Consider the following 13,558-nt stretch of genomic DNA (forward strand, 5'->3'; position numbering starts at 1 on the left):
GAGGCGGTCAAGGTTCTCATTCTGCTTGGATCCGCGATCAATACTCAAGGACACACCAGTCCTTGACAAACCACATCGGGCCGATCTGCTGCCCAAGACCCCTACAAGCGTTGAAGAGCACAGATGTCGCTCGGACGAGGGTATTTTCGGTCACCTCACTTGCGTGTGAAGGCTGGGCAATAGCTAAGGAAGCCCGCAGAAGAATCAGTGCGCTGGCAGGATGGCGCTGGCCAACAACACGGACGAGACATAGAAGAACACGCACAATTCTCTCGGAAGAAGTACAGCCAGAAGGTTCCCTCAAATCGAGGGGGAATAAGATGCCGTTGAACGTCCTTGGACGTGTGATCCGGAGACCAGTCCCTGGAAAAGGGCGTTCGCTCGGCAAAGCAGAGCTCAACTCAAACGCACTACCATTCCGTTGATTGCAACCCACAGCGACTCCACAGGACAGAGTTGCACTGCCCCATGGGCTTCTGACTTTGTAAATCTCGACAGGAGTAGAAAGTCCCGTCTTTCTCCCACAGAATGGCTGGTCCTTTCGAACTGCTGGCCTTGTGATTTGCAGCTCAACCAGTCAGCTCCTCTGCCACTAGGGCTCTCTGGCCAAGGAGAGGGTCAGTGAGGAGCAGGAAGGCCGCGGGTGATGGATTGGTGATGACTGCATTCGCCCATAGCACCGGGCGGTGTTGTAGGACGGCTGCCCTGTGTCGGAAGTGACTTAATGCACTCTAGTTTCTAAATTAAATCACAGTCTCATTTCTGGAGGTTTTATTTGGCTCATTTTGCTATCTGCCTAGTCTCTTTTTTATTTGTAAACGTTGGTGTGGTGAACTGCGTAAGTCTGCAGAGCAGGCCATCCGCTTACATCCGGCCATCCACATCCACATCATCGCGTTCATTGTCATCCCCCCAGTGCACCATCACCCGCTCCCTCTGCTCCCTCCTGCTGTTGCCTATTTCCATCCTCTTCTTTCTTAACCTTCTGAACCTTGTCGATGACGGGTAAGTGCTGCCCATTTGATCGCAACTAGCGGATTCTCTTAAGGCGTTTGTATCTTACGCGTGCTATTATTACCCCTACAGACCCGGCTCGTTTGGTTGAAAATTGAGTCCTGAGTGGGAGGAGTTCATTATCGGTCCTGCCTGGTGACTAGGCTCGGGGGTCTCACCTGTGAAGTTGAGTTTTGTTCCACCTTCTCTCACTCTCACTCATTTAATCACTGTTGGAGGAGGTCAGCGAGGTAGCTGAGCATCATCTAGTTCTGGTCTCAGGGTCCTAGAGACTGTTGGGTAGTCATTCTGCTAATGGCTCCCACGTGTCTTCGATTTCATCCTTCTCCTTCCGTTGATAGGGAGAGACCCATCATTGCACCTTACAGGGCCGCTCAGGAGCTTTTACGATCCCACAAAGGTAGGATGCAGGATATTGACTTTGTGGACTCTGCTGTGCCCTTTGACCTTGGTGCCCCTGAGGTATCCCCACTGTGTGAGTCTGATTCCTGTGACTGGATGTTAAAGAGCTTCGACAGTGAGGCCTTTAGGCTGATGTTTCACAATCCCTCAGAAGAGCAGCCCACGCCTCGAAGCTTTCTGTTTAACTAGCCACGTCTGGGTTTCTTTCTTATAAGACCATTCCGATGGGATAAGGAGCTACCCTAATTTGGTATGACCTCAAAGGGAAGAAAAACTACCCGACCCTGCGCCACCCCCACGATTGGTAGGAGACTGGATTGTGTGGCTTCAGATGGCTCCATTGGCTGATTGACAGTTGCAGATTCCCAAGTCTTTCGCTTGAGTCCCTCTTAGTCTGGAAGCTCTGTGGAATCCCATGCTGCACCAGAGCATCACATCAGCCTCCAGTGAGAAGGTGGGCGGAGGCCACCCGCGAGGGGCTTTCCTTGGGAGAGAAAGCCCAGGACCTGCCCTGGAAGGGGAGATTTCTGTCACTGAATCACCAATATTAACTCTTAACTGATAACTGGTAATGTGGAGACTGATATCATCATCAAAATCTATATCCAAGCCCAGGTACAGTGGTCAGAAACTCCAACACATCTTTTTTTTTTTTTTGGAGGGGGGGTGCACCACACAATTCAGTCTGTTACAGTGGGAATTTCTGTGTTGTCTGCTTCCTAAATTCCCCCCCCCCCCCCCCCCCCCCCCGTAGAGGTAAGATAGCAGAAGATACCTGCTTTATCTTAGGGAAGAAAAAACAAGGAATCTTTTCCATTCTAGAGTTCATGTAACAAGAGATAACGGCATTTTTATCCTTGAAATACTTGTAGGTTTTTTTAGCTGATAATGACATGGCCTGTAGTCTTTGATAGGTGCCCGGGGGCATTCTTCGCTAAGCTTTGCACTGTTAACTGGAACCCAGGTGGTTCAAAACCACCAGCTGCTCCTTGGGAGGAGAGATGAGGCTGTCTGGTAATGATTCAAAGCCTCAGAAACGTGGCTACGCATTCAAAATGCGTCTTAGCGGAGCAGTGGGCTATGCGTTTCTTGGGGGTCGGCGGTTTGAAAACCACCAGTTGTTCTGAAAGGGAGAGATGAGGCTTTCCACTCCCCTAATGGTTTACAATCTTGGAAACCCACAGGGGCCGACCCACTCTGGCCTGTAGTGTCTGTCTCTCTGAGGCGGCTTGGAGAATGAGACCGGATCAACTGGGTGGCAGTGGATGGGGTAGTCTCTGAAGAGCAGACGCTACAGCTTCTCCAGTGGCTCGTTTTCTTAGGTGTCTGGATGTTTTTCAATCGTCGATTCCTGCTCTTAGCAACTACCTGAAGGAATTATTTGAGGGTCAGGTTCCACGTGTCTATTTCCTACAATGGTTTGGTTCCAGGCACGTGGCAGGACTACACACCTGGGTGCACATTGAAGCATACTTTCAGCAGAGGCTCATCTGGGCACACGGTGATGTGTACTCCCTCCGCCCACCACCACCACCACGTGAATGAGGGCTTATGGACAGGAATCCTCACGGGATACTTTCCCCTGTGTTTTACAACAACGAGAGCCGGGGTGGAAACAGATCTCTGTGGAGGTGGATTGATCCCTATTGACCTACTTGAAAGCCTGGTGAAGGGGGTTCTTGGATTTCTGAACTCTCGTCCTTTGGAAGCCCGGGCTTCCTCAGCTTCCTGTGTGTGGTCCCCAGGAGCCAGGCTCCCAAGTCTCCACCACCATCCAAGTGCCAGCTCCACCACACGGGAGAGGACTTGGGATTTAAGCACTTTGTCACTTTTCGTCCCCCAAAGACTTGTCTTTTTATCAAGTTAGCCAACTTGATAATCAGCAGAAACACGCTGAACATGTCCTTAAAATGTTCCTGTCCACTGTTTATGTTTCAGATGAAGAAACAGGTCCTGGGAGGTGGTGTCACTTGTTCCGAGAGCTGACAGGTGGGGGGGGGGGGTAGCCAGTTCCAAATGCAGCCTCTCTGACTCCTCGTTTGGCATCTCTCTTGAAACAAGAGTGCCTGTCTGGCAAAGGGTCCCAGCGAGCTGCAGCACCTGGCCTTATTCAGAGCCACATTGCTGCCAGAAGCTACTGGCTGGCTCTCAAGAATATGACCGGGTCAATAATAACAAGTTAACAAACATCCTGACAAAGTCAACTACCAATCTATCTTCGCTGCCCGTGTTTTGGACCCCTCTCTGATCCCCGGAATGGCCGAGAGCCTGTTTGCCCTCTTTAGAAGTGAGGGACATATGGTGGGGGATGACTTTGGCTTTGGCTGAGATTTTTACAAGGCTCTCCTCCCTGTGGAGGCGGCTTGCTTTGATGTTTTAGGAGCACAGGGTTTAAACAGGAGAAGGTTGTTTTGTTTTATTTTTGCCCAGTGAGAAAGTGAGTTTGAAAACACAGGCTCTATTCAAAGCACATATTAAGCACACTTCAGAGGTCAACTACACCAGCTTGGACCTCATGTTCTCTTCAAATTTAAACAAACAAACAAACAACCCCAGCTTCCAATGGGAGACAGTCTCTGCTTATTTGGAAAGTATATAGTTAAGATAATTTAAACGGTGTTTTTTCTTTGATAGTGGTAGATAAACTGATGGCAGAAATTTTTAAATGGCAGAGAAGCAATGCACCTTGGTTTTGCTGAAACTTTGAACAGAATTAAACGACGACAGAGACTGTCTCTGGTTGACATGCGTTGAGTTGGTCATGCTGGACACTTAAGTATGGGCGTGAGACAACAAGAGCACGTTCCAAAACCTCTCGTTTCCAACCAGGAAACGTCTCTCTGAGAACTGGGCTCCTCCACCCTTGCCCACGTGGGGGAGGGGGAAGCAGCCCAGGCTCTCTGTCTGCAGAGGGGCTGACATCCATTGGAGATGGAGGGGGCGTGGGGGCTCTCACCTTCCACATTTACTATAAATTGCAATTTCCATGCTGTCACATCCAGGACACATTTTACAGACCCAGTAAAATGATCTGCTTTCTTGGAATTTCCCTGTGTTAGGAATTTCGCTATGCCTTTTCCAGACACGTAATTTTGTTTACAGAAAAGCCAAAGGAAACGACACTGTGGAGCTGCCGTTAATCCTTATGTCCTTCATGCAATGGACGGTGTTTCTCAGAAAGTCTGTCACCTCAGGCAGCTGCTATGTGAACTGGTCCCTAGTGCTGGGGCTCCCAGTGGCCACACAATCTCCCTAAAGATGAAGCATGGAAGCTCGCCCGGGGCCCACCCATCAGAGGGGCAGCCAGAAGGTTGACTGGAGGGACAATGTCACAGGACAAGGCTCGGCCTGGACCTACCTCTGCATAAGCATTTGGTTTACTCCCACCGCTTCCTGTCATCAGTAATGGCGCCAATGTGCATGGTCATACTTCTGTCTGAATGTGATTGCACCTCTAAAATCGGTTCCTCTCCAGGGGTCTGGACATCTTAGAGGTCTTGATGCATATTACCAAAGCGATATCTAGAACGGGGTACCATGTTATGCTCCCACCAGTCATGTTCAGTTTATGTAGAATGCCCATCTCATCTCATCCTTGCTATCCTTGCGAATTATTCTTCAGAAACAAACAAACACAACTCAACCTCACTCGTTTTCAGGGCTTTGAAACAATCTAGGCACATCCTATACACAAACAAGGGCAGCTAACCCATATAGAAACCAGATCTCTTGCATGTCGGATGTTGCCTGGAGTAGGAAGCAGGGAAGGCAAGCTATTGAATGATACAGGCAACATCAAAAGGAGATAGAAAGACTACATACTGTCACTGTACCCAAAAGAACTAGTTGGCATTCCACCATCTCAGGAGGTAGCATCTGAACCAGAACCAATGGTGCTGAGGGAAGAAGTTCAAACCGATGGATGCATTGGCCAAGAGCAAGGCTCCAGGCATCGATGGGATGCCCATAGGAATGCTTCCTCCAGCTGACGCAGCACTGTAAGCACTCCTTTGCGTAGGCCAGGCACTCTGGAAGTGAGCTCCTTGACCAAGGGACTGGAGGAGGACCCTATGTGCGCCCATTCCAAAGACGGGGGACCCGACAGAATGCCAAGCTGCAGAACAATTCCATTGGCATTACAGGCAAGTCCAATGTTGCTTAAGGCCGTCCAGCAGTTGCGGCAGTACACCGACAGGGAGCTGCCAGAAGAGGACAGGGAACAAGGGATACCACTGCTGATGTCCAATGGTTCTTGGCGCAAAGAGGAGAATACGATAAAGCTGTTGACTTGAGTTTCATCGACTATGCAAAGGCATCTGACTGTGTGAAGCTTAATTAACCATGGATAACCTGGAGAAGAATGGGGCTTCTAAAACACTTCATTGTGCTTATGAGGAACCTGTCCGTGGATCAAGTGGCAGTTGTGCAACCAGAACAAGGGGCTCCTGCACTGTGTGGCTTAAACTCAAGAGCGGTGTGCCTCCAGGATTGCAACGTCTCCCTCTACTTGTTCAATCTGTCTGCAGAGACAGTCTTCCGAGAAGCTGGAGTCTAGGAAGAGGCATGCGGCATCAAGATTGAGGGAAGGCTTATTAGCAACCTGTGATATGCAGCTGATATAACCTTGCTTGCTGAAAGTGAGGAGGACTTGAAGCACTTGTTGATTAGGATTGAGGATTGTCGCCAACAGTATGGGTCACAACTCAATGTAAGGAAGACCAATTTTCTCGCAATGAACCAATGGGTAACATCATGATACGTGGAGAAAAGGTTGAAGGTGTCAAGGATTTCGTCTTAAATGGCTCCACAATCAATGCTCATGGAAGCGGCCGTCAAGAGAGCAAAGACATAATGTGGTAGGTAAATCTGCTGCACAAGACCTCTTTAGAGGAGTGAAGAGCAAGGATGTTACTGTGGGGAGTAAGGTGCACCTGACCCAAGCCATGGTATTCCCTGTTGCATCACACACATGTCAAACTTGGACAGTAAATAAGGAAAACTGAAGGAGAATTGAGGCATTTGAATTGTGAAGGGCTGAAGAAGAACATGGAAAGTACCGGGACTGCTAGAAGGACAAACTGATCTGATTTGGACGAAGTAAGGCCAGAGTGTGCCTTAGAGGCAAAGGTGGCCAGAGTTGGTCTTACATACGGTGGCCATGCTGTCAGGAGAGACCAGTCCCTGCAGAAGGACAGCATGCCCGGTAAGTGGAGGGCGGCGAAGAGAGGCAGGTCGTGATGCCGCGAAACCGATTCATCCACGAGAGAGAGAACCAGAAGGGACGGGATCAGAGCATCTATGGGACAGTCCGTCTTGGTACAGAGGAAGCGTAACAAGAACAAAAGGCCAATGGAAGAATAAAGAAGATAAGGGAACTCACTGCAGGAGAGGACCTGAGATCATGGGAACGAAGGCGTCCATCCTAGCAGGTGGACCGTCACGTTCTATGTGGACCCTAAGCTATCGCCACGGCCAGGCTTGCCTTTTGTCCAGGAGGAACAGTAGTAACTGCACAAGGCCGGCCTGGTCCAAGCGGCCCAGGTAGCTTCCCATCCTCACCCATCTCATCCTCTCAACGACCCTCTTGGCAAAACCAGCATCTTGTTGCTGTTGAGTCCACTTGGCTTCCTGGTGACCCCACGTGTGGGTTCAAACCACTGTACCTAGTAATCTAAGCAGTCGGGCTTGTGACACCACGGGACTATGACCACATCCTCAGATGGATCCCACTGCCACTTGACAGACGAGGGCAATGCAACTCAGACACGGGCGCCAGGTGCCAGCAGCGGTGCTGAGCGACTTGGCAGAGCTTCCGTAGGGCTGGGATGGATACCAGGACTGAGGAGCTTGGTGGCGTGCGGGCAGATCGCATCACCTCTGGATGTGGTCTTCGCTGACCCAGCTGGAGGGGCTGGCAGTGGCCAAGGCTGTCGGAAGAGAAACTTACTGAGGTGGAATCTCACTGCACACGCTGTCGACTTGGCGGAGATAGCGGTAAGCAGGGCTTTGTGAGATGGGGAAAGCCCAGCCCCCACTGGTCATTATCAAGGCTAGTCACGGTGTGCTGGCCAAGCTGGCCCACGTGTTTCCATACATCCAGCAAGGTAAGGATGGTTTCTAGATTCTTAAATGGCTGCAAAACAAAGGGTGAAGACTATTTCAAGACCCGTGAAATTCAAATTCCTGGGTTTGTAAGTGCAGTTGTATGGACCACGTCCGCGCCCACTGGCTTACGGACTGGCAGTGGCAGTTCTTGAGAGACCTTCTCGGCAGAACCGAGTCACCGCGGCACAGAGGTGCTGCGAGTCAACGACCGACTCAGGTCATTTCTGGCAAATCTGTGCCCGTAAGAGGATACGATGTTGCTGGTGCTGTTAACTGTCTTTCTGTTTTATTAACTGTCCTTTAATATTTATCCTGACTAAAGTCTTCTTTGGGAGCCCTGGTGGTGTTGTGGCTATGCACTGGGGCTGCTAACCTCAAAGTCAGCAGTTCGAAACCACCAGTGGCTCTTCGGGAGACAGACGAGGCTTTCTACTCCCATAAAGAGCGACAGTCTTGGAACCCCACAGGGGCAGTGCTACCCTGTCCTAGAGGGTCCCCATGAGTCGGCATCGACCGGAAGGAGTGAGTTGTTTTTAGAAAGTTTCCTTGGTTAAACGTACACACTTAAAAGAGGTTGGAGCCTAGGGTGCCTAGTCCAATTATGAGTTCAGATTTCTGGGGTGAAGAGGCTGAGCTGACAGGAGCCTCCATTTCTTCCCTGTCTCCCTCCCTCTTTTCCTCCCTCTCTTTCTCTTTGTGGATCTACTTAGGGAACCCGACAAGTGCATTTTGCTGATGGAAAGGCAGAAAGGTAGGAAGGGAAAGAGGGAGAAAAAGAACCGCTAGATTGTGTGTGTGTAGGACTGGGTGCCCCGTCACCCCTGTGTTGCCACGGTCCTCTCTCCACCTCTTCTCCACAGGGTCGTGCTTCCAGTAGGCTCGGCTCTTCACACAATCAGACACTAAGCAGGAGCGGTCCTTTGTGTGTGTGTGTGGGGGGGGGATGGTCAGGCACAGCCCAACTGTGAGAAGGCATTCCAACCAAAGAACGTGCTCACCCTTGGACATCAATCTTCAACTGGAACTTCAAGTTTTCAAAAAGAAACACAGTTGCTATAGACTTTATACACCAGAGTGCTGTTCCTCAAAAAGTTGGCTGTTCAGCGGATTTCTGTTCAGTGAGTCACATTATCCTGCTGATTTTCATGACTACATTCTTTTCATTGTAAAACTCAGGAATGGGTTCTCAGAGGAGGGGTTAACACCCAAGACAGAATCGAAACCAAATAAAAAAAAATACAGACAGCACCCTGGGGTAGGGGAGACAGGGGGATCACACAGAATAAGGGAAACATGATTTGCAAATGAAACCTGTTCAAAATCAGTCACAAAAGGCAACCACAGTGCTGAAGTAGGACGCGGGTTCGGGGACGGGGACGAAGACCGCAGACCTGTGCTGGGGCCGCCTCCCTCAGAAAGGCCACAGCGCCAAGCCGGGCCGTGGCTTTCCGCTCGCTCCTCTGTTTACCCGCGGGCACTGAGAATACCTGTGCTTTTGGAAGCCGACTTTCGTATGGCTGGATTTTCCCTTTTCAAATTCTTACCCTGGATTATGGACTCATGTTTTGCCATCAAGCTGCCAAAATCTTACCCCCAAGACTTTCATGGACAAGAATTAAGCGTTTTTCACTTCAAGAAACTAAAACAAGCTCATCTATTTTAAGTGAATTGTATGAAAACAAGCCATGGCATTTTCCGGTGCCTCGATCACAGGCATGGAAAACTGTACACCGGATAACTGGAAGACCAGAGAAAAATGGATGCATTTGAACTACAGTGCTGGAGGAGAATACTGAAAAAACCACGGACTGACACAAGAACAAACAGCTCTGTCTTGGAAGAAGTACAAGTGCAGCTCCTTAGAGGCCAGGAAGGCGAGACATTGGCTCATGTGCTTTTGACCTGTTGTCAGGAGAGACCAGTCCCTGGAGAAGGACATCAGACTTGGTAAAGGGGGGTGGGCAGTGAAAAAGAGGATGACCCTCACTGAGATGAACTGACACAGCGGCTCTACCAATGGACTCCCACATCACAAGGCTTGTGAGGCTGACGTAGGAGTGGGCGGTGTGTCTGACTGCACGTGCGAACCCGCTTGATGGCTCCAACTACATAAACAAAAGAGGCTGAAAATCTAAACCAGATGCCACTGTCATTTGCATGTAATTTGTATCAAACAATAATTGGCTTGCTGTTGCCCGGTGCCATCAAGTCAATTCTGATGCTCAGTGATCCACGTGACAGCGTACGACTGTCCCAACCCAACCTTGACTCCTCATCAGCATTTGCTTCACTGACCGAGACGTGACTCTGCAGGATGGTGGTCAAGGGCAGGTGAAACCCTCTCACTCTCCTTATTAGGGATCCCGTCCTCCCCCTTCCCCACCTGCTCTGAGAGGCATGTGACTTCTGGAGTACTGTGTGACAGGGAGGGGCCCTGGGGTGCAGTGGGCTACATGCCGGGTTGCCAACAGCAAGGTCAGGCATTCGAAACCGTCAGGAGACAGACAAGGGTTTCTACTCCTGTAAAGGTTTAGTCTTGGCAATTCCCAGGGCCAGTTCTCTGACCGAGAGGGAGGCTTGCTAGGAGTTGACTGACTGGTTGGCAGTGAGTGAGCGCAGCCCTGGGAGGAAGATGAGGCCGTCGGCTTCCATAAAGATCTCCTGCCTCGTCCCTCAGCGAAGGGCCTCACGGAAGGGGCGATCTCGCAAGGTGCAGTAAAACACTATGAAATGGATACATGTCCTTTAGCTCTGCCCTTACTGCTATGGGCTTGGCTTCACCTCATAATCTTGTGAGATCTGTGTATGCTCATTAGTATAATTAAGGTCATTGGGTGCAAGAAATCCAAGCTAGATAAACCCTTCAGAAATAGTAACGGGAATAATGACTCCTTGAGGGTATGGGAAGAGTGGCAGGGAGGGGTACTGATAGCAATGGGGGGTGTATAACCCCACTTGGGATACATTGGATGGTGTAAGATACAGCAAAGTAATAATATATAATATAATAATAAGGGTTCCTGGGGGGAGGGGTGGGGAGGGGAGGGATAAAAGGGAGCTGATATCAAAGAGTTCAAGAAGCAAGAAAGTGTTTTGAAAACGATGGCGGCAGCAAATGCAGGATTACGCTTGATGTAATTGAATTATGGATTGTTATAATATCTGTAAGAGCTCCTTTTTTTTTTTAAAAGGAGGATTTCCTGTCGCCACTGCATTTTCAGGCCACAGGACACCAGAAGCCCAGGTGCCTTTCCCTGCCCCTCTCAGTCGCATTGTCAATTTGTCTCTCAAGCAGATTATAAATAGCTCAAACCCAGAGACCCTGCCACCGCCATTCTGGTGTTCCCGGCTCTAAGCACAGGAGCTGGCACTTGTGAAGCATGTTTGTGCCAATGAAACAAGGAGGTGCATGTTTCCGATGCCCTGACTACTGGACCACAAGCAGAAATACGAGATGTATAGGCCCAGATGTGCAAGGAAGCCTGACGCATCGAGATGGGAGAAGGCACACCTATTTACAGATAGTAACGCAGTGTCATTTTCCCCAATGAACTCCTCCTATTAAGTTTAATTTATTGTCTCCTGATGTATAGAGAGAAGGAGGTAGATTTTGTTCATGGGGGAAGGGAAGAAAAGTCAACAAAACCTCTTGGTAAGAGATTGTCACAAGTAACAGAGGTAAAGAATTTTTGCGATGTCAAGGACTTTATTGATCACCAGAAGCCTACAGCGACCAGTGACCGTGGAGCCAAAGACTGCTGGTCATGAGCAGGGCAGGGGTGAGAACCAGGCCTCCAAATTCTGTCGCCCCCAGTGAGGCAGACCATTCTCGACTGTTAGCATTCCACCCGAGCACCCACTTCTCATGGCACAAACGCCACAATGTCAACCCAGTTGAACCTCATTAGTTTGTCTTCCATGGTAATCTGCCCAAGGCAAGCTTATTTTATTAACCAACTGGCAGGAAGAGGCGTGGCTACAGAAGAATTAAATCGCCCGACAGCTGCCAAGCCTGATTTACCTATCAGACCAACTGCTGGCCAAATCAGAGTGAGGTTTCCCTGTGTCCGACACGAACAAAGCAAGCAGGCGAACAAACAGATACAGGGCACTCTGGACTACTTAAAGCTATCTCGGGAAGTCCATGTGGTAGGACACGCTCTCAACTCCAGTATCTCACTAGGTAGCAGGAACGACTTACCGCTGCCAGCACTCCCCTCTCGTTTGCTGCGGATCCCTCCACTGCCGTCTCTCCCAGACTTCATACGCTACAGCGAGAAGGAGAGAGGTGTCAGGGAATAAGAAATGTTACCTGGACTGGACTAGGACTCAAAGCCAATCCAAACAAACAAACAAACAAACAAACAAACAATACTGTAAAACCTGAGGACGTTTCCGTTCTGATTACGACTTTCCTAAAAGCTGGGTTCAAATGGATTGAGTTCACGTCTCAGAGTGAGTCAAGTGTCAAGGAAGAGTTCAAAGCATGTCCTTCCTGAAGAACCTTCAAAACCGACCTCTTCATCGGAAACGTCGTGGGGCCTTTGTGCCCCGACCCCCAAGAGAACGCCAAGAGCACTTTCTGAAACAGGGCAACTCAGGGTCAAGCAGCGCTTAAGGGAAGGCGAGAATCTCCCAAATGGGAGTTTTAACTAGCTGCAGTCTAGAATGGCTGGACTCGAAGGATTTTGTAGAGGAGGGAAAGAAAAAGATACACTGACCTTTGAAACTCAGCATGTAAAATACAGGTACTATTCTAAATCTCACTTAAGAGCTATAAAGACAAACGCTCAGGTAACTGGACTTTTTTTTTTTTCACATCAAAGATCTTATGTCTTGCCTACGGAGCCCTATGTTTGGATCGCGACAGTTCAGGAGAGTGAGCGATGTTCATGATCACTGTGTTCTTTCCTCCCCTTCGGTGGTCTGTTCGCTGCCCTCATCTAGAACTTTTCACCCCTTTGCGCTAACAGCCGGGAATCCACCGCTTTAGCGACAGTCACGCCAGCCAGTGCCTCCAGAGTCCCCTGCTCGTCCTCGTGTATTTCTGGAGGGCGTCGCCAGCGTTTCCTCTGACACCTTGGCCGAAGAAAGGCCACCTGCAATGACCATGGCCAGCTTCTCACGGTCCTCCTCCCTGCCTGCCCATCCTTCCACATCCGGGTCCTGGGGGACTCCAGCTCACACCTTCAGCTTGCCCCTACAGACCACTGTCTCTTGAACACCCTAAAAGACCGGATGATGGTGACATAATGGGCTACATTACTCTCTTCACCCATGAATTTGCTCAGTGTCTCCCCACTGTCTGGAGCACCCGTCCATGGCTTCCTGGTCAGCTCCTCCAGGGGATACTGCCAGGCCCGGCTGTCCTCATGCCCTCTGGGAAGACTCCGGGCCTGGGCCCATTGGGCTCCTGCCAGGTGCTCGGTGGCACCAGGGCCCTCACCCTCCACTTCTATCTCTTTCTCCGGCCTCACTCTCCCACAGGCTCTGGGATCCTCTCTTCCCGCTGCACACAGTGGGATGTGTCCCTGCAGGGCTGTGGCAGCGACTGCATTTTGAGAACAGGAATGGCGATTTCGAGAGGAAAACCGGCGCCTTTATCAAACATTTGCTGGTTGGCTGAGGTGCGAAAGTCAAAGACACAGGAACTTTCAGGCTGAGCGTTTCATCTCTCAGGCCACGGATGCCCCGCGGCTGGATCACTCGGGTTTCCTGCAGGCATGCCATCTGTTCCGGGCACAGAGAGGGCTGGGCTTCCCAGAGCTGGCCTTGTCTGTGGATGGAAGGGCCTTCGTGACACAGCCCCACTGCATCCTGGGGCTGCCCTTTCCCAGGACGTGTGGCGAGAAAAGCAGGTGCGGTGGAGCCCCAAGAACTACCAGCTTTCCTGGCAAGGTGGAGTGTGTGGGCAACGGGAGAGGGAAGTGGGGTGCGGAGCAGACATGTCCATCGTATTGGTGATCGAAAGGGGCTGGCTCAGCTCAGTGTGGGCTAAGTGGAATGCCAAGACCCAAACTCAGACTGGTTTGCAGGG

The 13,558-nt window shown here is 50.3% G+C and overlaps 1 protein-coding gene across 2 annotated transcripts in view; it reads right to left on the minus strand.

Moving 5' to 3' along the window:
• The window catches only part of IFT88 (intraflagellar transport 88), a 102,502-nt gene that overhangs the window by 5,462 nt on the left and 83,482 nt on the right, over positions 1-13,558 (minus strand). For both annotated transcript variants that reach the window (XM_075562850.1, XM_075562849.1), the window contains exon 24: positions 11,723-11,789. In XM_075562850.1, coding sequence (XP_075418965.1) covers positions 11,723-11,789 — 67 coding nt within the window. The remainder of the gene's footprint in view (positions 1-11,722; positions 11,790-13,558) is intronic.

Source organism: Tenrec ecaudatus, chromosome 11, assembly GCF_050624435.1.
Source record: "Tenrec ecaudatus isolate mTenEca1 chromosome 11, mTenEca1.hap1, whole genome shotgun sequence".
Classification (NCBI taxonomy): domain Eukaryota; kingdom Metazoa; phylum Chordata; class Mammalia; order Afrosoricida; family Tenrecidae; genus Tenrec; species Tenrec ecaudatus.